The sequence below is a fragment of the Rhopilema esculentum genome, chromosome 16 (genome assembly GCF_057945365.1).
Source record: "Rhopilema esculentum isolate cy_ngs chromosome 16, ASM5794536v1, whole genome shotgun sequence".
NCBI lineage: Eukaryota > Metazoa > Cnidaria > Scyphozoa > Rhizostomeae > Rhizostomatidae > Rhopilema > Rhopilema esculentum.
Genome location: NC_142830.1, coordinates 9,604,971 through 9,630,702, shown reverse-complemented (window position 1 = coordinate 9,630,702; position 25,732 = coordinate 9,604,971). Strand labels below are relative to the sequence as shown.

General features: G+C 37.1%; 1 protein-coding gene across 6 annotated transcripts in view; it reads right to left on the bottom strand.

The window, feature by feature from the left end:
* The window catches only part of LOC135681938 (semaphorin-5B), an 81,442-nt gene that overhangs the window by 41,886 nt on the left and 13,824 nt on the right, over window positions 1-25,732 (bottom strand). The window contains exons 1-4 of one of the 6 annotated variants that reach the window (XM_089112940.1): window positions 24,765-24,796; window positions 22,544-22,647; window positions 19,678-19,901; window positions 7,038-7,133 (exon numbers count right to left, since the gene is read on the bottom strand). In XM_089112940.1, the coding sequence (XP_088969066.1) occupies window positions 7,038-7,087 (50 nt within the window). In that variant the 5' untranslated portion in view covers window positions 7,088-7,133; window positions 19,678-19,901; window positions 22,544-22,647; window positions 24,765-24,796. Of the gene's footprint in view, window positions 1-7,037; window positions 7,134-15,298; window positions 17,499-17,532; window positions 19,657-19,677; window positions 19,902-22,543; window positions 22,666-24,764; window positions 24,797-25,732 lie in introns of those variants that run through there. The other 5 variants (XM_089112941.1, XM_089112943.1, XM_089112942.1 and 2 more) reach the window with 5 other exon arrangements.

Here is a 25,732-nt window from a genome sequence, read left to right as displayed (position 1 = left end):
AATAACTTTCACTTATTCTCGTCGATAATAAAAATACAACAAAGTGAAGCCGTAGATTTGATTATTTGGTTTAAAATATCACCAAATGTTAAGCAAGACTAGAATTGCTGCAAAACATTATTGAAATAAAGACCTTGGAAGCTGATTCGCCTCCAAGCTGATGCGTATACGAGGCTAAACATATTTCAACAAGGGTAGAAGCTTGCTTTTTAAGAATTTATTTTTTCTTGTCCATTGGCCTAAGTAATGTTGAGGCCCACTTCATGCTAGATGTTTAAATTAGGCTGCATCATCGCTTGATCGGCACAATTTCCACTCAATTACATGCATTGAACATAAGAAATAGGGGCGTCGCGAAGACGGTATGGGGGTGCGGTGTCCCCCAACATTTTGTTCGTCAGAACATTAACGAATTTTGTCGGGCAAAAGATGGAATTTTTGTACTCACTCTGTAATCTTTTTGCAAAAATTGTAGCATATTAACATTTCTGTGTAGTTGAACTTTCAAAGTATGACACTAAAGTGTAAACTTTGAAACAAAAACGCATAACAGTAGCATGTAAGAGTATTTGTCTTTTAACCACACTTTTAAAGTGTGAGACACGCCCTTTTAGTCGGCAAAAACCACCTCTTGACCCCTCCAAACAATCTTCTTGGCTCCGCCCCTGATAAGAACGTACCATGGGACAATTCACCCTTGCAAGTACAGTCTTGCAAAACTACGAGATCTTACAAAACATCTTCACGGCATTCATGGTGTACCTTGCTTTGGCATTTTACACATGTTTAAAAACAGTTTAGACAAGGAATTTTTCGAATTGTATCTATTCAAAAGAATGAAAATTAAACACAGCAAATTAATTGGATGGTAACATAACGATTAAAACTTATTAAATTATAACTAGAATTTAGAATGAAAATGTTGTCAAAATTCAAATCCAATTTCAGATGAAATGAACCATACTTATTTCTTATAGATATTTGATCAGCTCATTATTAGAAACATTTTCAAAAATTAGCAGCTTCAACTGTACATAATTCCGCCATCAATTTCACAATCTGCATAAACGGATACATTATTGAATTTAAGCTTAAATGTAATAGAAAAATTTTTTAACATGCTCAAGATACCTTCAAACAATGCAATTGACAGGTATTAATGCTAGATATGCATCCAGCTCCTATGTATTTGCTCAAATATTTTCATTCATTTCTTACTCATTTTTATGTTCGCTCTCTTCTATTGAAGACCAATTCTGTGTAGGAAGGTTTGAAACGCTGAAATGTACTGTTAATAAATACAAAGACATCGGTAGCTTTTGTAGTTGGAAGGGCACAGTTGGGAAAGGACACAATGTCCAGAAAAAGTTGCACTTTTCCAAAAAAGGAATACTTTTGAATAATGGGCTGGTTATCAGGCTAAAATAGCCCCTGTTGTCCTTCTGAGGTCCCAGGAATGAAGGACGAATATAAATATTGGCTTGCAAATCAAGTGTGAAGTTTAAGGTTTAGTGATTAATATTGTATTACTGATGAACAGCTAACACCCTCTGACTGAAAAGCAAATGTTACTGGGAATGGCTAGGCTATTACAACATAACTAGTCTAGCAAACTTTGAAATAGATTTGTGCATTGCTGTATACTGTTAACTTATGCATTACTGTATATTGTTAATTTATGTACACTGTTAATTTATGCATTGCTGTATATTGTATTACTCTCTATTATCTGTATATCTGTATTACCCTCTGACTGAAAAGCAAATGTTACTGGGAATGGCTAGGCTATGACAGCATAACTAGTCTAGCAAACTTTTAAATAGATTTATGCATTGCTGTATACTGTTAAAGGAGTTAAAATTACTACTGGCTTAAGTAATATTGTGTGAAAATTAAGCCTCAATCTTACACGTGATTATATGTCTATAACCAGTTTAGAATTTAAGCCTCCATTATCTGGTGGATATTCTGTCCGTTGTTTGTGTTTAGCATCTGTGAAAATGTTCTGAGGCATGGTATTTTGGTCGAAATTCAGATGACAAACGATGGTACCCATGCCTATATCTCTTGAGATTTTAAGAGCAAAATAAGCCATAGAGCAAAATAATCTGGTTATTGGGTCAATAGCACAACGTATTGGGTTGGTAGTGCGTAGCTCTAAATGCTTGAAATTCACTTTTCTCCCGATATGTTATTTCATATGCAATTTTATAACAAAAAGCAGGAGCCAATCTAGATAAAGTTTCCTATTACTAGATAAACAATTTTCAGTGGTCATTTACTAAGGAAGAGAAAATAATTTTTGAGCTTTGCACATTACTGCATGTTAACTTGCTACAAGGGAAAGAACAGAGTGGTAGACTTTGCCTATTGCACAATCTAATGAATACTCGAGTAAACTTATTGTAATAATAATCTGATATTTTTGATAGAAAGTTTTGATGATGTTTTCATTCACCAAAGAAGTACCCCAGAAGTTAGAAAGTCTCTTATAGTTAGTAAAGCTCCATAAATTTTTACAACACAGTGTTGTCTAGATCCTTTACTAGTAAGTTTCTTAAAGAAAAATACCTTTGTATGTCTTTACTTGTTTTGAGAATTTCAGTTGGTGTCCCGCACTTTATAATATTATTTAAAAATATATCAATTATTTTCGCATGAATCTTCAAATATTTGAAATATCTGTCAGCTCCGATAACCGCTGATGTTTGGCATCTATATCCAGTGAACATTTGCTAATAAGGAGAAACGATAATAAAGATGTTTTGCACATGTAAAATAAATTGTTGTTTCAGAAATATTGGGAAAAATTGTTGGTTGTTTTTGAGCGACGGAACTAAACAATTTGGCAAATGGAAACGGGTATTTGGATTTAGACCTCGGGTCCTTCCTTAGCTTGTGCATATATGTATCGGTCGGTTGTTTAAAAGACAAAACATTTGTAGAAATTAAATTAGCTGGCCTATAAAGGCATACTAGAAGTTTACACCAAATCAATATTCGCATCCTATCCAATTGATATCTGTACTTAACCCTGTTTTGCCAAACAATTTTCCTTAACTAAAACATCACGCACCTTCAACTATTTCTGAAGGAACGTACCAACCAGGATGCAGACACTGTAATAAAAAACCTAGCACTAAGACATCCAGTAAATTAAAAAACAATTGTACTGATCAAGGGGAGAGTCCTTCCACGAAAATCTCGAAAATCTCGAAAATCATTTGAAATTTTTTTTGTATCTTTAATATGTTTTGAATATGTTTAATAAACGACTCTCAAAAATTCAGATTGAAATTAAACATATGGCGTTTCTCCAGTTTGTAACAGAATAAGAAAAGTATATAAAAACTTACAGGTTTTAGTGTAAGGTGTTCTTGCCGAAGCAATTTACTATGATTGGATGAGTGGTAGGCTTTTTAGGCTGAAGTACATATTCGAGAGATACAAATCGCATTATCCATTATCTCTGACCAACTTACCATTTCCAGAAATGGTTCTTTGTGATTTGGCGATTGGCGGTCTTATTACCATTATAAATATTCAAGATAAATAAATCGCATTAAATTTTATCTGTCACAAGCTTATTGCCTATAGAAGTGATTGCGGGTGTTCCTCTTTATGTAGCAAACCAAACGGTCTTTCATCAATGGAATCATTCGCCCCTCAGTTTTCAACATAAAATCTGAGAATTCTTCTGACTTCTGCTTTATTTTCAGTAATGAAAGGACCCCCGGTGCTTGGGCAAAAAGAAAAATCGAAAGTTGAAGCACAGGGACGCCTGAGAGGGGGTGCAGGGGACAATTGTCCCCCCTGCTCTTTGGTACGCTGGGCAAGAGGGCCAAATAGCCCTTTTCATAAAAATGCCTTGTTGTAGGTTGTAGGTTGTCTCACTCACTTTGTTGCCAAATGAGTCCAGTCTACCTCTCTAGAGCGAAAAAGCTAGCACTCGCACTGCTTACACCCTATTATATGAAGAACAGATTAAGAACAATCCAGCCTTAGATTTTCGAAAAAATTAAGAACAGTCAGCCTGAACTTAAATTTACTGGTTCTACAAAAAAAAGAATGTACAGAAACAGAAAACCAGAGCTTCTAAGAATTTGGAGAGAACAAGCTTTTCAACAGATTGCTACTGAATTTACACTGAATCATTGAAAAAAGGCATCCAATAGAAAAGGCCAGCTCTATTAACACACCAAGCAGAGCTATGCATAGCTGCCAGTTGTGAAAACTAACACGCTTTTAACAAGCTATTAGTGACCTATATTGATACAATGATGGAAAACAATTTTTATTTTAGTGAGGGAAGAGGGAGCAATATTTGGTACAAAACCATCTGATAAAAGCTATAAATTCAGGCTGGTGGTACCTTATTATATCAGGCCACTATGACATGATCTGGGTTCCTGGTACGATTACATAAACTGACAAGTTTCAAAAAGCTTTTTCTCGGCTTTTACTTTGAAAAAACAGTTGACATCCGCTATCTCGACTGCCCGATCTTTCGAACATTCGCTATTTCGAACCAATTTCTGTTTCCATTGGTTTTGCTATAGGGTTACGTATAAAAAAACCGTTCGCGATTTCGACTGCTCGCTATTTCGAATATTCGTTATGTCGAACCGTTTTCTGTTTCCCTGGACGAAAAGTGTTCGCTATTTCGAACTTTTTTGTTTTTGGTTATGTGAGAAAGTTAAAAATACGAGTGAAAAGTCTGTTTAAACGGCAGATGACAGTTAACAGATTAAAAAGACAGTGCTATAATACAATTTAAATGTTCAAATCAATGGATCAAGGGGTAATCCGAAGTTTAAAGGCAAAGTAGCCAACAGTTTTGGTGCAGAAATACTTCAGAGCAATTGATCAACAAAACTCTCTAGAAAAAATTAGCATTTTGGATGAAATGGACATATCAGCCGCAACGTGGTCTATGGTATCTGAAACGACAGTCGTTAACTGCTTTGCCAAAGCTGGCCTTTCTTTCGAAAAGCAACATCAAGCAGCATCAGAGCCTTTTAAAGAGTTGGTGGAAGAATTGATGAAACTGCGAAATAGAGATCAAGAAATTGCTCCAGCCAGCAGAGGACAATATTGACTGCGACGACCAAGTCTTAGCAAAAGCAGCATTGCCAACTGAAGATGAAATCATAGCTGAGGTAATTGGTGAAGAAGTTGTTAAAGTTAAGGACAGGCAAGAAGACAGCCAAGAAGACAGCCAAGAGGACAGCCAAGAGGACAGCCAAGAAAGCAACGACAACCCTTTGACAAAGCCAACAACGGACGGAATAAAAGATGCAATGGAGGTAATATCAAGATATTGCCTATTCTCAGAGAATGGAGAAGTGCTCCGTGAGCATTTCATTAAAATGAATGGTGTTATAAAGAAGGAGTTGGTTAGAAAGAGAAAACAAATGACATTAGATGCTTATTTTTCTTAATGACTTAGTTTGATATGTAATTTTGTAATAGTGACTACATATCCATGAAAAAAATTGGATTTTTTGATCATCCGATAACTCGAACATTCGCTATCTCAAACAATTTTTCATTTCCCTGTAGAGTTCGAGATAGCGGATGTCAACTGTAGTTCAACATTAAACAACATTAAACGTTATAGTTAAGCATAAAATAAAAAAGGAATAAGACCACAGTTTAATGTCTTTATAGTCACAAACATGCCAAAGAAGCAATAAACAAGTGATCAGTGACAAAGCATCGAAGGGTGACCAATGAAATTGAAGTCCTGGTGCTTTAATAAAGCCATTCCAGTAACAAACATGAAAACATTATTGACTGAGCAGATTCATGATTTTGAAAACAATTGGAAAAGTATGACAAGTAAATTCCCCGTAACGAATTACTGTCGAGAGAAGGTTAATGTCCGTAGTACTTGGAAATGGAAATAAGGATTATTCTATTTCTGGCAAAAACACGGCTGGCTTGTACATTAAATCTTTCAAGATTTTGAAAGAAAAGACAAGGATACTTAAACTGCCTAATATTCAAATCATATTGTAACGCAAGTTTACAAGAAAAAATGGAAGCCCTTAATATTGAGGTAATTTAATGTTGTTTGAAAAGCGCTTCTTGAAATATAAAGAAAAAACAACCTCAAATGATAACACCTTTAAGGATGGAGAATCTAGGGGGAAATTTTGTTCTTCGCTTAACGTGCCCTAAAAACCTCAAAAAGATGGTTCTTTGCCTAAAGAAAATAAGTGACTGAGATCACTGAAGGTAAAATGGCTTGTGGAAGTTAAAAGACCCAACAACAAGATCACAAAAACTCACGAAAAACTTATGAAAGTAAATACACACAATTGATTATACAATAGTAACCCTGTCCAACTTGATCAGTCGGCTCATTATTAGCAAAATTTCTGAAAAAATCTAAACATTCGGTAAGATATCAGAATTTTCATCGTTGAATTGTATTTCTAATCTTTGCAAGAAATATTTGAAAGAAATATTTTTTATAAAGATCGGTAATATTTGATTTACATTATATTTAGCGTTGGTAATTTAAATAAGTTGGATTTAGTTAGCTTGAGAACAGCTAAAGATTGTAGCAACTCTAAAGTAAGAAAGAAAAAACCTCGTGATTCCTGCGCCTGGAGCTGTAGAGACAGAGCGCACGCAACCAGTAGGGTCGGGGTGGCCATGGCCCCCCAATTTTTAGCAGGCAAGCGATTTCAAAGCTGCCATTTTGTTTTTGCTTCATATCGCAAAGTAAAAAGCAGTTTTAAATATGATTAAATTTCAAACCATGACAACGACAAGTTGTGTTTAGGCAGTATCTACCAAAATGGATTTTATAAGGATGCTTTTTGGACCTGATTGAAATCAATTAATAAAAACATCTCGAGCTATGATGATAAACGCTCTAGAGAAAATATGCTTTTATGAAATTTTACAAAAATAAAAAAATGTTTGCCTACTTCGAAGAATTTTTTGTTCGTTTGCTAAATTGAAAATACAAATAAAATGAATAACGGAATATAAATGGCATATGAAGGGAATGCCTGGCAACTTACATAATGGTAATGAAACCTTGCCGATGAACTAGCTCTTCACGACAATTCATTTGATGCGGCGTTGGCAAGACGTCTGATGAAGTCAAAACGGTGAACCTGAGCAGAAAAAAAATTGTTAAAGGGCTAACGGTTTCCCACGGGTAAGCGAAATGTACTCACCGCAAACTTCTGTGATTAACAAGAATTGAAGACAAAACGTCATGAGTACCACAAATTGACGCAAAAGAAGACAAAAGTTTGTGCTAGCCTTGGGGTTGTTTTCTAGCCTTGTCTTTAGTTTACATGCTTATCTAACTCTATCGAGACAAAAAGGAGCCCACTATTCAAACTCGTCACAGATACACGACCAGAAGGATTTTCCAACCAACCAATTAGAGACACGATCAAAAATGGCTTTTCTAACCACTCCCATTTTTCAAACAAGAACTTTTTCTATGTTTGCGTCACAGACAACTTGTCCTTCGAGATTAAGCAGTTGTACGATGAAAGCAGTTACACTTATTTTTCTAAAAAAACCAAGGTCCGGTGCTGGTAGCCATCCCCTTAATTTTCTGGCCATTTTGCTAGCAAAAGTTTCTTACATGTTTTCTAAATTTCTTAGGTAATGAATTTTTTAAACATACTTCCAAGGTAAAGTAAATAGTTCACTCACATTCAGAGATAAACTTACAAAGTGATCAAGGAATTTTGTTTTCCTAGAATGACTGTTGAGATCTGTAAACAGTTAAGCTCATTGAACTTCATCAATGTCAAGTCAAAACAGATCTTTAAATGAAAACTTTTTGAGTGTACAATTTACTGAGAATGATGCAAACTGCATTTCAATGGTAGTGTTGCAATATACAGTGATGTTCAATGTCAAAACTGTTTCGAGTGTCAACTCAGAAAATTAAAACTGCAAGTTATAAAAGTTTCTTCACTTTTTTCAATTTGGGTAGGGTTGTTTCTTAACTTTCGAAAAATTGGACCTACCGTTTCTTATAACCTGTTTCTTATTAAAAAAATGAATGTGTGTATATAGTGCCCCTCCTTGGTTATCAACTGAAGAGCAAATGGCCATTGTATATAAATCTTGACTCTCTTTTCTTCGTGTTTCTTTAAAAGTAACGTTGCTGCTCAGCCCTTCCTTTTTATGTCAGTAAAAACAAGTACAAAGCCTATGCGTTGCCCAGGGCCCTGGTCACGAATTTGAAAGTGGGGGGCCAAGGCCAGCAAAAGAAGGGGACCAAGGCTTCTTTTCCCTTTTACTGCAGCTTTCTAACTACAAATTTTCAAATACATTTTGTCTACGTATTATAACCCTCCAGTGTACCCCTTCATGCCAAGTTAACCAGTCCCAGGTTTTAAGATAAAACCCAAATAAACCCAAACAAGCCACTAAGCAAAATGAGTCAAAAGAAATACATAGACTCGATTACATCTCAGATAGATCTGAGGTCGGATTTTTTCGATTGGCTAACACCTTGCTTCATAAAAATGGGTTGAAAACTGCCCATTTAATTTTTAATGATCTTCTATCTTGGTTACCGGAGCAAAGTAAAATTTTACTTGATCAGAGAAAATACATTCTCTTTCCATCTTTTGATTACAATACATAAATTCTCGAGATAACTTTGAGATATATTCGTGCCCCAGAACGATTTCGATAAGGTGCTGTTGAAATCCTATTTGTGTTTCTTGTTTTCTGTTAGTTTCTGTAATTGCTATATTTGTAATATGCAATCTTTGATGTTTAGATCTATATTTAGCTGTGAATTGTTACGCTAAAGTTATGGTCGCAGGGTTGCTATGTATTTCCATGCTCCCTGCTACATTGTCTTGTAACCTACGTATGTTATGTGTCAAATTTTACAAGAATAAAATAATACATTCATAATGTTTTCTAAATATCTCAACGTCGCCAATTTTCAGTTCGTAAAGTTTGGTAACACCACTCCGTCTTTATGTCCATGCACATAAACAAAGTTTTAATGTGCAATTCTCTGATATCTAAGTGTGACTCAACATTTCCAGTAACGTTAAATGCAAAATTTCCAATTAAATGCAAAAAGACATTTGGCAAGAAAAAAAAATTGAAGAAGTTGGGAAAAATAGGATTTTTCAGGTCAGACAACCCAACAATAAGGTAAAATCATGCGTCAAAAGGTCAAATAGACTAATCCAAGCCTCATTATCTCGACATGGGTTTTCTTATAGTGCTACTACTAAGTTGGCTCATGTAGCGAGTCCTGTATATCTGCATCTATGACAGTGATTTTTCAACTGGAACTTGTATATAAAACAAATTTTGCCTTGTGATGCCGAAATGTTAACTGATAAGCACCCTGGGTGCCAGCGCCTCAGAGAGTCAAAGGATGAAGAACGGGGGAAAGGAAATGCGAAGGAGAATGGAAGAGGAAAGGGAAGAGGAAAGAGGAAGACAAAATTACACTTTTACTATTCCATTCTCCTTCGCAATTCCTTCCCCCGTTCTTCATCCTTTGACTCTCTGAGGCTCTGGCACCCAGGGTAACTGATAAGATCCAATAGTGCTTTGAACGTATTTCTTACTACGCCAGTTACTTTGATGCTGCTTAGAAGACTTACCGTAAATTCTCTTTTTTAGCCCCCCGACTTTTAAGTCCCCTTCAAAGTGCTGAAAAAGAATAAGCGCCCCGGGGGGTGGTTAAAAAGAGAATTTACGGTAACTGTGTTCATAGTACCGTTTTCTCGCCTTTACAATGAGTAATGTAAAATTAATTTGAAGTCATTTGATTTAAAGACAATCGGAAATCGAAGATGCAAGTAAACAAAGGCGACTTCGTACCAACAGATACCCAAAATTACACTTTACTAGATTACTGACCATCTTGTATTATTCCTCCCTGAAATCATCGCTTTAATTAAAAGTAAATTGTGAGTTATAGCTAACCTAATAGTTTAATTAAATCTTTTATCTTGAGTTTTTGAAAATCAAATGAGTCTGCCACGGAGATGACAGTGCTTTCGTGGTTTAGATGTACAAATAAACGCAGATAACTGAACTAATCGTCATTGCTTTTCTCACTTTCCCAAGCAATTGAACAATCGTCTATCTGAGTTCAACAATTTGACGACATTTCGATCTTTTCAAGTCTGATTACTTTTCAAAAACAGATCTTCGCTGATATCTTACTTTGATATGACGAGACTTCAGATGGTTCATGACCGAGAGGGTGGGCTCTAAGCCAAGCCGAGTGAAGGAGGTTTCACAAAAGAAGTACCAGACCAATCGATGGTAGCCTGCGTGCAGACGCTGTTGACAAAAACTTGCTCTCCTCTTTGAAATTTCCGAGTCTGCACACAGGCTAGATCGATTGGGGCAGTCGAAGCTTTGTGTCTATTTTTGGGTATGATATTATCTTGATTCATGGTCAAGACGAACTCTATTGTGACACAAAAGAAATTAGCAGACGCCATCTGGCAAAACCGCAAATCGCTCTCAATCAAATGTCTATCAGAGAGTTTTACATGGCAATGAGCAACAATGTTTTTTATGCCTGATTTGTAGAAAGCATGCGAATAAAAATAATTGTTTATATGTCGAAAACGAGGGTTTATCCTTGTAAGATAGATGATATTGTGCTTGGAAACTCTTTTCAAAAGGAGACACCAACGCCAGAAAACAATATTTACCAAATAAAACAGTTGAATGGTTTATTGGTAATCCTTGAAATGGTTAAATTCCAAAACAAGTTCTCAACAGAAATCATTCTTTCAGACAGATTTATTACTTTTAAAATGTTTTCGAAATTTTAGAAAAACTAACGAGTTCGACTTAAATTTGGAATCAGAAATAACATTCACAAATTGAATACTTAACATAGATATAAATTATGCCACACATGAGCACTTGCAAAATGACAGGATGATCTAACAGACTGGAAACTACATTGATACAATCGTGGGAATAATGCATCAGCCTGAATAATTTGTTTTTGACCTGGTTGAGTTAGATTTTTTTGTAACTTGTCATGTCCGCAACATTTTACCTGATTCGAATTATGATTCTCATGATAAACGGTATAGTTTTCTATGTGAGCTATATTTTTAGCTGATATTTTTAATCTCTTGGTTAATAGAATTATCGTATTATTGGAAAAAACCTTCCACTCGATAATTTTTCTTATTAGTAGGGTTTCTGATGTAAGGGTGCCATATCTAGGAAGAACTTTTTAGTGATCAAAAAAGATTCTATATTGAATATAGATTGTTTTAGAGAATAGATAGAGAAAATAGTTGTTAAATTGAGCAAAACAGACTGGAATTTTCTTGCAAAACATCAATGGAGATCTTAGTGTGTGAAGCCCTTTGAAAAACTTCAACGGCGATACCTGCGATTTTTTATAGTTAAGTTAGAAAAGAAGCGAATAGAGTTCTTAAAGTTTGACAACCAATAGCTATCTCCAGGCATTGACGAACCATTTGGGGTAAGTCGTCCCAAACCATCTATGTCCTGTGACAACATCATAAAAAAATTTAACCAAAATTGATATCCATTGTCAAAGAAAAATATCCCAGATGTGATTTACAAATGACGGTAAGCAAATTGAGATTTGCTAGAATAATACTAGATACACTTCGATTTATTCTTAAGAGTAAAAGCAAAAGCAATCTCTCAAATATTGGTTGATGTCGTTCCTCTGCAATAGAAACATTTCTTTCACTTTGGTGAAGTAGATAAAACACAGGGTCGTTAGAAAAAACAGAGAGGCAGTCAGATAAACTGTGCTTAGTGCAGTATCAAGCGCTACAATCCCTGCCAAAAGTTTCGGACCACTAACGTCAGACACCCCCTTCTTCCCCTAGAAACAGTGTTGATTTACTATAGAAAAAGAAAGGGGTTATGGAGTTCGCTTTTTCTTGTCACTTGTATGATATTTGTCTGAACTTTCAATATTGTTCTGGGGGAAAGAAGATGGAAGTAGTAGCTAGTATTCGGGAAAAGTGCTGGGTGTTACAATTTTAGCAGGCATTATAGTACGGTCAACCCCAAAAAGGAGAATACACTGTATCCCCCCCCCCCCCATTCAATGCAATCCTATCATGTGATCGCCGTTCGCTCAGCATGCGAACATAACATAGTTGGTGTAACCATCGTTTAAAGATCATTAGTACGACGTGTAAGTAATGAGAATAGGAGCAAATAAGGAAATAATTGAGAAAAGCTGACCGAATGCTGCTTCAAACAGCACTCGAGTAAACATTTGAACTTATCCGAAAAAGTCTTACAGGCATTTGGTTGACAAACATTTGCACAGGTTATGGAACTAACTTGTAGGAGGGTGGGCGTTTGGTAATTGAATAACTTGAGAATCATTTCTGCAAAACAGTAGACAGTAGACAGTGGTAAGTAGGTGGCTCTTCTGGACCACAGGCTGGGGTGCTTTGCTCTTCCTTACAAATCTGCAAGCATCTTCGGGCGTTATGACGTATAGGGTGTTAAATCTGTACTCATGACGGAGGTAAAACTTAGAGAAAACTCATTGGATTATTGGTAACATAATGCATTCAACATAAACAAATGTTAACATAAGAATATCTTCTGCCATCTTGCTAATCGAACTAACAAAAATGTGGTGCGCGGTCAGAGAACTAGCAGGAGTGGCGGCATGGGGGGGCAAGGGGGGGCTTTAGCCCCCCCTAGATTTTTGTTAGCCCCCCCGTCGGCAGCCAATCAATTTTTGCTTTCTCAATACCGTCGGCACTTGATGGATGTCACCCGGTTTACATGTTGTTTGAATGACATAAATAATCGAGGAGAAAACTGCACTGGCTGGTTTATGGTTTTCTCAATGGCTTTTCGTCGGCAATTTTACTATCATAGTGGCATTATATCCTGTCGCTTCTGTGAAAGCTGTGACTTAATTTCATGGTGCTCCTTCGCATGACCCACAATACCATCGTGCTCCTCTCGGTTGAAATCCCTGTTTCTGCTTGGAATTCATGCGAAACGTGCAGATGCTTGATTTGGATCATGTTTTGGACCGGTTCAAGGAAATCACGCTGTCATAAATAAAGTCTTCAAAAAATTTTCTTCTTAAGGGATTCTCTTTTCGTTTCAAGACATTATTATTGCCAATGAAAACATTTCGATCATGAACACATTTTGCGTAATAAATTTTTTAAAAAGCATTTCTTGTCCTTTTTCATCAACTATTTTTCAACAGCATTGTTCACCGCATAGCTTGCGACAAACAAATGGTTTAGAGAAAACCATCGATTAACTTCTTCCAACATAGATAGGAAGAAATATTCAATAATAGGCAATATTTGCGAATTAAGTTTCTTACAAGGCACAAATTGCCGAGAAAATCTCGTGGACTCCGACACAGGTTGGAAAGTGGGGGCGGGGAGGGGGCAAGGGAGAATTTTGCACCCACAACAAACGATTTTGGTAAAATGCTCTATTGCTTGCTCTATATGCTTGCTTGCTCTTGGAAAAATGCTCTATATCGGTGCCCCTTCATTGGAGGTGCTGCTCAGGGGCGTCGCGACTGGGGGATTGTCACATCCACCCCAATAGTATCTCAATAGGAAATTTCAGGTAAATCCGCTCGGTGGAAGAAACGCTTTAGGTATTTCAGAGACCTTCCTGTCATAAAATCAATAAAGGATCAAGCAATCTTAGGTAAAATTGTGCCTCGTGTCCATTTCTCCTAAAGTCTCTCAGTAGAAGCGTCAACTGCAATTCACTATGAGCTCCAGATTTTTCTTAACATTCATAAGGCATGCTAAGATGGAGAGAGGGATCTAAATTTAAAAGTAATTGACAACCTGGTATTTTTCAAGACCACGGCGAAATTGTTGTTTTTATCTGCTGTAAAAAAGTTTTGCAAAAAGACAATAATTTTCAATAGGATTAGGAGGATTGCTTTAGTGAAATCTGCTTAAAAGAGTGCATTTTCCAGGGAACTAGAAGCATCACAATTCGAAAATTTCCTGCCCCTTCGGCGGCAACCATGGTGCCGCCTCAGGTAGTAACTATATATTTTGCCCGTCCCGATATAGAGATTTGACAAGACTATTAGTAAAGTCGGTTATTATCATACAGAGTTAGATTGACAAAATGTATTGCAGAGGTCTGTGACACCAGCTAAAAAGTTTCAGGCAATAATTTTTTAATCATGTAAATTTGCATTCCACATAACCCCCCCCCCCCCAACGAGGCTTGCCTCGCGACGGCCCTGCCTGCTATATGGGGCAAATCGAATTTTTTTTCTGTCGGCAATTTGACACATCCAGCGTCGGCAGTTACGGAGAATATAAACTTCGGCACCTTGAAGGTTTGTCTCTAGCGCCACCCCTGAGAACTAGGCACCACTGAAAGGATAATGTTTCACAATGGTAAATGTTCATGTTCATACATAGGTAAATATAAGTCACATTTCAACATAGGGTTCATAAAAAATGTTTTTCTTTTCTCTGTCGTTGCATCATTTCTCTGGCGCCAAAAAGCCACGGATTACATATTCAAACTACCTTGAACCTAAAAATATTATATTTCACTTTCGATAAATAATGTAGACGGATCCGATCTGGACCAGATCCATCTGTTTACACGGGATCCGGTCCAGATCGGATCCATACAGGATCACCTCTGAAAGCGATCCAAGAAGTATTGGGATAGCGGATCTAAAAGTATACAGATCCAGCAGTTCCCGTGTAAACGCAAGGCCTATCCGTACTTTTTTGGATTCGATCCGGATTAAAGGATCGAAACAGTGAGGTCACAGAACAGATACAGATAATATGCATTCTTCGGTTCCGTTGTGTTGATACTCGAGCAAACCTTGTTTGGTGAGACGACCAAGAGACGTTCTTTCAATGAGTGAGGCAACCTGTCTGTCTGTCTTGAAGTCAAAGACCTGTCTTGAAGTCAAAAGAGCATGCGCATGGAACTTGATCATTATTACGCATGTTCTTTGACTCAAGATGGGGGTTGACTCACACATAATATTTTAGTCACAAGAAGACTTTCGCTCGTTGGTCTCCACAACGAAACTGTACTTTTTGATGAGTAAAATATGTTTAATGTTTGACCTTACAGTGACCCATGCGCTGAAATAACTATGTGGAAAAACTGATAGGTGATAATTTTCGCGCGAGGCGAAAATGTCCAAACGTCGGTACTAGAAAATGTTAAATTAGCGTCTTTTCAATTTACAAGTCTATCTTTCACATGTGTAAGAAACATAAATCACCCTAAATTCGATAATGTTGTTTCTCCAAGGCTGACCTACCCTTAAAGAGATCGTACCAACGGGTGCCACTGCCAGGAAGCCATATCCCCTGCACATTCAATACAATGTATTGCTGAAAATGGATAATGAAACATCTCTTCTCCCTGAACTCCCACATTTTGAAGTTTACAGCAGACCCCTACCTACCGAGAGGGCAGTGACATGGCAGAAAGAGGGCGAAAACAAAGAACTGTTATAAAATTTGACATGTAGGTAGTGATTCAATTTAGGTAATTTTATACAATCCAACATTGCTTTTTCTGCATACCTACGTAAGTCTATATTCTTCATTCTCTATGCTAATTAAACTTCTTTTTCAACCTAATCTATTACCTCATTGTTAGCCATCAAGCACCTCCTTTCCTTTGTATAACGCTTAATTAAATTTGCTAGTTTTCTATATCAACACGCACTGTTGTAAATGATAATCAGTCAGTAGAAATCACGTTACACACTGCACAAACATTCTGCACGTTAAATAAGAACGCACTGGTTGGAAACAGCACGTTTGTCGTTTAATGGACATTTTAGTCAATCGTCGATTGATGTTCCGATGAAAATTTCCTGAAAATTGATTTTTAAAAATATGGACTGGTCTGGAAACTTGTCACGCAGAACGTTTTGACATACGTAAAGATAAAAATCCCGGGTAGTGGAGCGAGAATGCATAATTTACAAACGCTTCAATTAGAAATTCGCACAAAGGAAATAATATTTTCTCTGAAAATTTATTTGCCGAAGATTTAGCATGAAAAGTTTGAGAAACGTCCAGAGAAATCTCAATTTTCTCTGAAAATGTCTCAAGTTTTTCATCTGAAAATCCTTGCACTTTGAAATGGAGGGAGTATACATGTGCATTTGGTTGATGATATCTAGTCCTGACTTTCAGAGGATCAATAAGTCTTGGGAGGAGAGAAGGGGAAAAGCGGAGCAAAGGTGTTGCAAACTGCATTGCAATTGCCGAAGGAGGGGGGGTCGTTATTGTCAGCCGCAAAGTGTAAGGGCTTGTACGAGGAAAGGGGAGGATTGGGAATTCGAAATTTTCATGATCACGTGAGAAATGGGTACCTCTTTGGAAATAAACCTTAGCACAGAATAGAAATTGACTTTAGACAGCAGCTATTGCTCCCCACTTCCCCCAATCCAGCGCTACCCCGAGGTCTGCCTCAAGGTAAACAAATACGTTGCAAAGTATAAATAAATATTTATTCTGAAGTTGAGAGGCTTGCTTGAAGCTCAAATAACCTTGATCCTGAAAGCAAATGTTCATTTTGACCTTTGAATTCAGTGCTAATAACAAGTTTGATATTAAGCGACTTGGCAAAAGAATGCCAGGCTACACAATGCCTGCCAAAAGTCTTGGTACACGACACTAAATTTTTGAATATTTTACATTGAAAACAGTGGACCCAGACATAACAATTTTTCCAAAAATGCATTGTTTCCAAATGCTTAGCTGTTTACTGCAGAAAAAAAGAGACAAAATCAAGTCAACTCTTTTTCATAGATGCCTATATCTATTTTACAACCAGCTATAAAACTGGTTTACGAGGAAACTCGGGTTAGATATCTTTTATCCATGACTACAACACACAATTCAAATTTTGAATGCTTAAATATAGCATCTTGAGCACTGTAGAGTGGGGCACTTCAAAGATAACGTCACTTATTCAAAAATTGTATCCTCCTCTACCAGAACAATATTGTTTAATTCAAAGTTAAGAGCTGTAACGAGGCTCGGTCTGGTATTGTTCTTTTGGGAGGACGGCTGCGGAGTCGGTCCTTTTATGCCAGAAACTGTTAACTGTTAATTTTACAGTTCTAGTCAACTCAGTTAATTTTTATAATTCACAGAATACAAGTTTCAATATAAAATACATTAACTATTTAGAATTCAACTTGAAAAAATATAACTAGCAGATATATGAAATTCCCGATACCTATATCCAGGGACATAAACCGTCCAGTTTTACACCAAATGTCATTCACTATTGTTTTCAAAGTATTCCAAGGACTTTTGGAAGATATTGTATGTCACAAGTCTGACTCACACACAAAGCGTTTGTGCAAATTTCAGACAAGAGCCAAAAATAGCAAGCATACAAGAAGTGTTTTCTGGTGCTTCAATGAAATCCGTGGGTCGATAGAGAAAAAGTGACATTATCTTGCGTGCAGTTGTAGCGATAGATTTCATATTCTCGAAGAAATCTGAAGTTTGCTAAAGTATTGCCTACCTTTTGATGTTTGGGGTTAGCAACTGCATAAAAATGTGCCTTTCGTCTCTCTGTAATCCAAACAGCATATTTACTAAGACCCAATGACGATAAAGAAAGCTTGCACAAGACATTGAGATTTTCTACCATTTTCTACGATATTTTTTCTTATAGGAAAAGAAAGGATAGCCAGCAACTGCAGGTGATAGAGCCAGAGGGAGACGGGTGGTCATTGGATGAGAGAAATCTTTCTTCCACTCAGATGCTCTTTGTCAAGATATTGCAAGTTAGCATTAACAATTAACACGAGAACAGAGTTAACTCCGCTTCGAAACTATTTGTCACAAATCTTTGGCGCTGAAGCTGAAATTTAATGGACTAAATGGGAACACAGGGCGCAGAATAGGGTCTAGAAGCCAATACTCATTTCTGACAATCTTTCAACACCAGTCCATTAAACACTACGTTGGAAAAGACACTTTGTACAATTAGGCTACTATCATTGATGTTTATCATATCATTGATGTTTATCATATCATTGACATTATTGTTTTTAGGCTACTTTCATTGATGTTTATCATACTTGCCTATTCTAGCTAGGTCTCTACAATCATGATCCTTTTGAAAACTTTACAAAATGTAGGCAGACTTTGAAGGACAAGTTGGGACGTTGTATGGGGCTGGAAATATATTTCTGGTAGGTGTATCCCAAATCCCAGTTGATGCATATAGTCAGTTATGCCAGTCTCCAAGCCTTGCCTTTCCTCTACAAGGCCGTCGGAAGCAGGGACTGGGGGCTGAAAGGGGAGGCTGAAATCCCCAATAATTGTAAAACTGTTCTGTATTCAATTATAGGTTTTATATATCGTGTACTGAGTCAGCCAGCGCGCTTACGTGCTGGGGAAGTGCCTACTCCTCAAATTTAGAACCTATTCGAATCTCCCTACGCAAAGCAGTGAGGACAATAACTTTTGCAAAAAAAGAGATCATTCGAAACCAATCTTTGAAAAACTTAATTTGCTTGATTTTGATAATACATACAAATGCGAACTAGGAAAATTGATGTTTGACATTAACTCATGAAAATTCACTTGAACATTCCTTCTCTCTTCGGTAGCCTGTTTAAAAAAGCAGTGATGTACACCATCAAAATACCCGTCAATCCTCTTTGGATTTGTTCTCCCTTCCTTTTTGGGCTACTGACTATCGTCTAAAATTTATCTCTTATCAGGGTGTTAAGTTTTGGAATTCTCTTCTTCTTGAATTGCGTAAGAAAAAAAATAAACAAACGTTTAATAAGCACCTAAAATATATCTCAAAAAAAATTAACAGGCCTTCAAATAGCATCTTATGATCAACTTTTGAATTGCACTCCCCTTTTCTTTCATTCTCTACTTCCTTTTCTTTTATATCAATTTTTATTTTTTACTTTCTTTAGATTGTTTCCATTATTATCGATTTTTGCTGTTTTTGTTTTTGATGCAACTTCATATATATATTTTTCATTGAATCTGTTTTTTTAAATATATACAATGTAACCTGTAGAAATACAAAAGGGCGTGTAGCTCGAAAGCTCCTCTGAGTTATTTCTACGTGTCCTTCAGTATTTCATTTTTTCTTGCTGACAATTCCCTGTAAAATATGCTTTTTAAATCTTTCAATCGTTTATGTTAGCACTATCGTATCACTTGTAAATATTTAAAATATACTGATAATGAAATGTTGAAGTTGAAGTTGAAGTTCAAGCTGAGTGGGAAGCAATACAATAGGCAGCCAAAATATGAAGTTCGTTCCGACGACACTGCTCTAGGGTAGTCTTGTTAAAATGAACAAAACTTACAACCTCTTTCTAAAAATCCTAAACCTGCTCTGAATGCCACTAGAACCGACCTGACCATTCTATACAATGTCCAGATACCCTTCCAGTTACCATTTATCACTTGTTAAGCCGTTATTTCTGTTTAGTTTTCTTTATAACAGACTGGCCATAAACAAATTGCGGTATGATATGGAAAAAACAAATTCTGTTAGGTTGGTAGATGACCAATTTGGGCTTTGCAAGGCTATTACTACCGGACTTTGTGTTCTTTATTCCGGTGGCTGATATTGTACCGGTGTCTGTGAAAAACAAGATTAGGTATAAATTCATAAATAGGGTACCGGTACCTTATGTATCAACCTTCTAGTTGTATCTCTCCAGTTTGAAAACTTTGTTCATCAGTTGACAGTCAGCCAGCGCGTTCATAGCAGTGCAGAATGTATCGGTAGCACTCTTTGTTGCTAGGAATAACTGAATTCGTTCATAATTCATTCACTTCCTGAACCATCCAACTGTCTCTCGTCCAAACATGTCAGTCAGCACAGCATGGGATTCTATCACTGAAAATTCCCTTAAAAAACAAGGTAGACATATAAAGTGCATCGTCCTGTCAACACCGAATCGGATAAGCAATACCTACTATCTATCCTTTTCATGACTAATTTTCTATTTTTTGCAAGCATGCCAACATTTCAAAATACCCAGAAGCAGATTGGTACGCAAATAATTATGGTGGCATTTCACAAAAGCCTGTTTGATTCTTTTCTATTGCCTAATTGAACCAAAATAGAATATTATTTTGATTGAACCTATTTGCATCCCCAGACACAAGTTAAAACCGGTTCCATTTTTCATTTCATCCTAGTTTTTAAGAAAGGTCACCTTTCTGCATTGTCATCTCAATTTTTCTAATTTCCTCTTCCAAGGTTCCCAGGATTTCTTTTTACCTATCCTAGAGCTTGCCCTAGAACCAGTGGTGGCGCCAGGGGAGGGCTAGGGGGGCTACAGCCCCTCCGTCGAAAGCATCTAGCCCACCCCCCCCCCCCCATAGGAGCAAATTTGACAAAATAACGTACGAAAACTGCTTATTTTAGTCATTTTAGCCCCCCTGTCGGAAGCTCCAGCCCCTCTGTCGGAAGATTTCTGGCGCCACCCCTGCCTACAGCTCGAGCCCAAGGACCACAGGGCCTTTTCAGCGTACTTTACTAGTGGGCAGGGCCGTCGCGAGGCAGGCTTTGTTAAGGGGGGGGGGGGGACTGAGAAATTACCTAATTAAAGAGTTACCTGAAATTTTTTAGTTGCTGAAAGAAGCCTCCACAGTAAATTTTACTCTATCGATTGTAATTCGCAATATCTATTTACCTTCCTGTGGATCAGTATATCGGGACAAGCATAAGCTAAAATAACTACTGTTAGAACACAGGGTTACCATTTATCGCAGGACATCACATGCCAATTGCATCATTGCGCTGCAATTGCATCAGCCTCTGTACATTGTATTCTTCTTAGGGTATATAAGAGGTGGCTTTATAGTTAGGTTCAGTCTTGCCGTAAGATTGTCGAACTCAGTGTACCTTGTCGCTAGTTTGCAGAATTGTGTTTGCCGTTACATTTTCGCTGTTAGCCATTTAAGATACTTTTAGTCGTTTGCCGTGAACTGATGAATTAGAAGAAGTGTAAAGAGAATTGGATAACAGTTTTCGCCGTATTTATCGTGTACGTTCCTGCGAACGACCTACGAACTCACATTTGTAAAACCCCCTTTTTAAGTGGTTTTACACTACCCTAAGTAACACCTAACTTATTCGTATTGCGTATTCACAGCTTTGCTCCTCAAAAAAAATCGTTTTTGGAGAGTTCCTGATTTCTTTGGCAATTCTAAACCAGTTCTATATCTCGTGGGGATACAGGAAAGTTTTTCTAGCTTTCATGCATAGGTATTGTGAAACCACTTTGTTGCGGAACGTGACGCAATATTTTTAGGCTCATCAGAAATAGCCCTCTGCCTAACCCTTTGCTAAGTCTTCCGCTCAGGAAATCAGTCTGCTGTGTGTGATTCTACCTGTAAGATTTCATTTATTGCTGGTGCTTGATTTCGGTACAACCAGCAAAACCCCAAACAGAACAAATGTATCAAAAGTGGGGCTCAGCAATACCCGTATAGAGAGATTTCAAAGTTCCCTTAGGCGGAAAGAACTAAGCAACTGGTAGTATCAAACCTCAAAAGACACTGCTTCGACTTATTCCTTCCAATCAAAAAGTAGTAAATTTCCATACCAAAATATTTTGTTTTTTGACCAGTTTGATTATTGCGAATTTTAACAATCAAAGTTTTCTTTTAGCGCAAAATCTAGCTCAATGTAACAGACACAAAATCTGTGGTGAATTCTCCTCTCTAAAATTCTAATAAAATCAACGAATAAAACAAGAGGAACATTGAAGAGCTGATAACGGCAAAGTGAACAGATTTACTGAATGTGGTGCTCAGCAAGGATGTGCACTAAGGCCGCTGCTTTTCATATCGATTTCATTTATTTATGTAATACTTCTTACTATTTCAGCTAACTTACATAATTCTATCATTTTGATAGATATTTGCATAGAATAAGAGTGGATCTGACACATTCGGATCTTGAAGACGTATAGAAATGTAATTTTAGTAATAGTTAGTTAGAAGGGCATAATATGGGTTTGCAGAGAATGGATTGCATTCAAGCAAGCGAACAAACGGTCAGGACATGAATCAGTAGCATCATAACATTAAAAAAACATATCATCATTCAAAATAAATGTAACAATTTGTGTCATCAAGGTATAACTGCACAACATTATCTAGTGCGAAACATTTACAGATTCAGCGTTTTTTAACTACACAACATGGCAAGAACCGAGTTTTCCACAAAATGAGTGTTTACTTGGAGGAGATGGTGAGCAGATTTTATTCCATGCGAGTCAGAAACCTGGGTTGGCGAAAAGCCAACGTGGGTGAGGCTACACAGGCTTAACCCAGCGGAAGCACGGTCGTTTTGTAAGCCTCTCTTGCCCTTTTTAGCAGTTGAAAACCGTTTCCTATCTAATTGACATTAGTCATAAAGGAGCTTATCAAGTCTAGCGAATATTATATATCCGCCGTTACATTTGGAGTGGCAAATTGGTGACGTCATTAAATACGTTCTTGAAAATTTTTATAGTGAAATGTGAAACAGGAACTACCTCGGAATAAAAACTTTGATATTGTTACAAGTTTGGCTGGAATATGGCCAGTAGAAGATTCCAGGTAGAAGGTCCACATCAGCACAAGCTGGCTTTAGCGTAACCTGCAATAACAAATATCGCATGTATGTATGTATCGTGTTCCAGTCAGGGACGGATCCATAGCAAACTTGAAGGAGGGGCAGTTTGTAGGGGGGGGGGGGGTTGGTTGCTGAAAATTTTCCAAAAATTGATGATGAGAGAACGCTGTATACAACAATTTCAGATACATTTTCGGAATAAGCAACATAACTTTGAAATTATCCTTGAAGCAAATTAACTAATTGGTCTCAGAAACCTTTTCACCTGATTCTTTTTCTTCAAAAGGGGCGCACAATTTCCAAAAAATGGGCGCCATACTTGCTTCAACTCGTCGAGGGAGGGGCAACAGCCCCTAATTGCCCCCCCCTTAAATCCCCCACTGGTTCCAGTTAATTTTTCCTCTGTCATAAAGTTTATGACAAGCGCGAAATTGCAATATAATAGGAAACTTTATGAACTTTGTTTGCTACCCTTCTGACTTCAGCCAAATTCCATTAGATTTGACTGTTTAATCGCAGGTAGGACTATTTCTTGGTATTTGTTCCAGATGATACTTTTTAAATTTAACGACTCAAAATCTATTTTCAAGACATCAACTGCCCCTTAAGCCAAATCAACTGCACGGATTGAAGAGTGATATAAACATATTGATACGACCTCTATTTTTCACAAAAGTTGTCAAAATTTCAAGCTACCGAATCTCTTGAAGTTTAAAGGAAAATGAGCTTAAACATTTAAAAAAGCGTCGAGACAATGCACAAATGTTAATTGTGTACTAAAATCGCTACCCTGGGTACCAGACTCACTATATAAAATAATAGTGAGTCTGGTACCCAGGGTATAAAATCGCCACTTTATTCGTTTTTATGCATTGAGACCTTGGTATGTATTTTTGCAAAGGCTTGAAAATAGAAGATTGCTGCAAAATATTGTTACAAGCAAACATTGTCTAGCTGTGCAACTAATTAGGACGTGGGACCTTCTATGGTGGGATCAAATAACATAAAAGATTGCGGTGGTTAAATTCAATACATCTAAGACCCCGTTTACACTGTCCCGGGACAATTTTGTACCGTTACGGTTCGCAAGTGTTTACACTGTCGCGGTTCCAAATTGTTCCGTTTAGCCGTTCCGTTTACACTGTACCGGTACGACCTTAATTTAATGGTAGAACATTGTTTAGAAGAAGCTGTATTTAGTCAACCAAGGCTTTTATTTTGCCGCTGAAGTCAACAATCGAATTTTTATTGTGAGTTAAAATGGAGCGGAAGGCCGATTAAAACTTTACTTGGACGAAAGACAAGGTGGCTTTAATTTTCAGTGTTATTTTAGACTACAAAACTGCAAAGTCCAATCAAGGCTTGTACTGGGAAACACTACAAGCCTTTTCTGTGGTCGTCTTTTCTTCAGAATTTCCTTTTCTTCAAAATTTGAGAACGTAGTTACGCCACAATCAAAGCCTCGATTACCTGAAACAGCCATACAAAAGACCTCTTTGTGAATCCGTGACAAAATCGTCTCGGATAGGTGTTTACACTGTCCCGTTCAAAAACGGAACCGTGACGGTACAAAATTCGTTCGCTTTCAAAGCAGGGTCAAAACTGTTCCGGATAGCAGAGCAAAATCGTCACGGTTCCACAGTGCTAGTGTAAACGCAAGGGCGAACCGCGACAGTTTTGTCACGGTTCCAAACTTGCACGGGACAGTGTAAACGGGGTCTAAATTCTGTAACTTTCAGCGATTTCAAAGATGTTCCAGACCCTTTTTGTGAACAAAAATGAGACCTTTATAAGGCACAGCTAACAGCCATTATGGAGTTTGATTATAAACTTATTACTCGAAATGTTGAGAAAACAGATATTTAACCAATCAGGGTTATCTTATCCTCGAATTTTAGTTGAAGACGTGTGCAGCAGCTAAAAAAGTAGATGACCGCGTCAGTTATCACAGAGTTTAAAAGTATTTGTTTCATTGTGAAGATTTGAATGGCAAAAGTTTGGTAACTTTTAGCATTCTTCCATTTTCAACACGTTTCTTGGAATATAGAATGCATAAGAATGATTCTAAACTAAAGATACGATATGCAATTAAGAGGGCAGATATAGCCAGAACTATTTATAAAAGTGATAAGTTTACTTACAGCAACAGCAAATACTTGCAGTTTCAATCAGCTAGTCATTTCGATCGCCTAGGCCTAGTTCAGAACATGTGACCAATTCACAACATAACCAATCTACCTGCATTGATTGTTTTGGTAAATACCATTCGACAATCGAGCAGTGAATAATGATAGGAGCTTCATCAATGCAAACATAATTTAAAGAAAATGTTTCAACAGTAAGTGGTTTTATTTTGGTCTTGACAATTACCTGGATAACTATAGAACGATATGTATCATTGTATTTTGTAAAGGACCAGGGGAAAGTCTCAGGTCCGAAATTTTGTTCACATTGTGCATCCAAGTTAATTTCTGCCTGGATTTGCCACAGCTGCCTTTTCGATAAAATTCTTAAAAAGTTGTCTTGTTAACACAAAATACTATTAATGACAAAAGGTGACTAATTAAACTAAATAAAGCAAACATATTAAATGATAAAAAACTGACAAAATAGCTACAGGGACACAATTGTGGTTAAGATTATCTGAGGCCGCAGACGTCCGCCCATTTTGTAAGCATAATATAATGCTTTGCCTATTCTGAACTTTCCTGCTGACTTACAACACCGTTGGTCTTTTCTATTCATCAAGCAAAGTTTTCCCATTTTTTAAAGACTTTTATACATTGGGGGATGAAATGAAGAGAAGGAATGTGAAGACAAGAAAAAAAAGGGGGCATTAGCACAACTCTTCAGAAAAAGCTAGCATATTTCTAACTTTTGGAAGGCAAGATCCAGCGAATTGAACTCTGTTTGAGATTTGACAAATAGCACTTCGAATTTGCATTCTAACAAAAATTATTCTTACTTGCTTCACATTTGCTGCCATCTTAACCAATCGCTGTTATGAAGCTGATCACGATGAATAAAATAACCAACTTGGGGGGCCTATTATAGGCTTGCGGCTTCAAGGTTTCGATCTTATTTCTACATGCGGTCTACGGATTTGGCA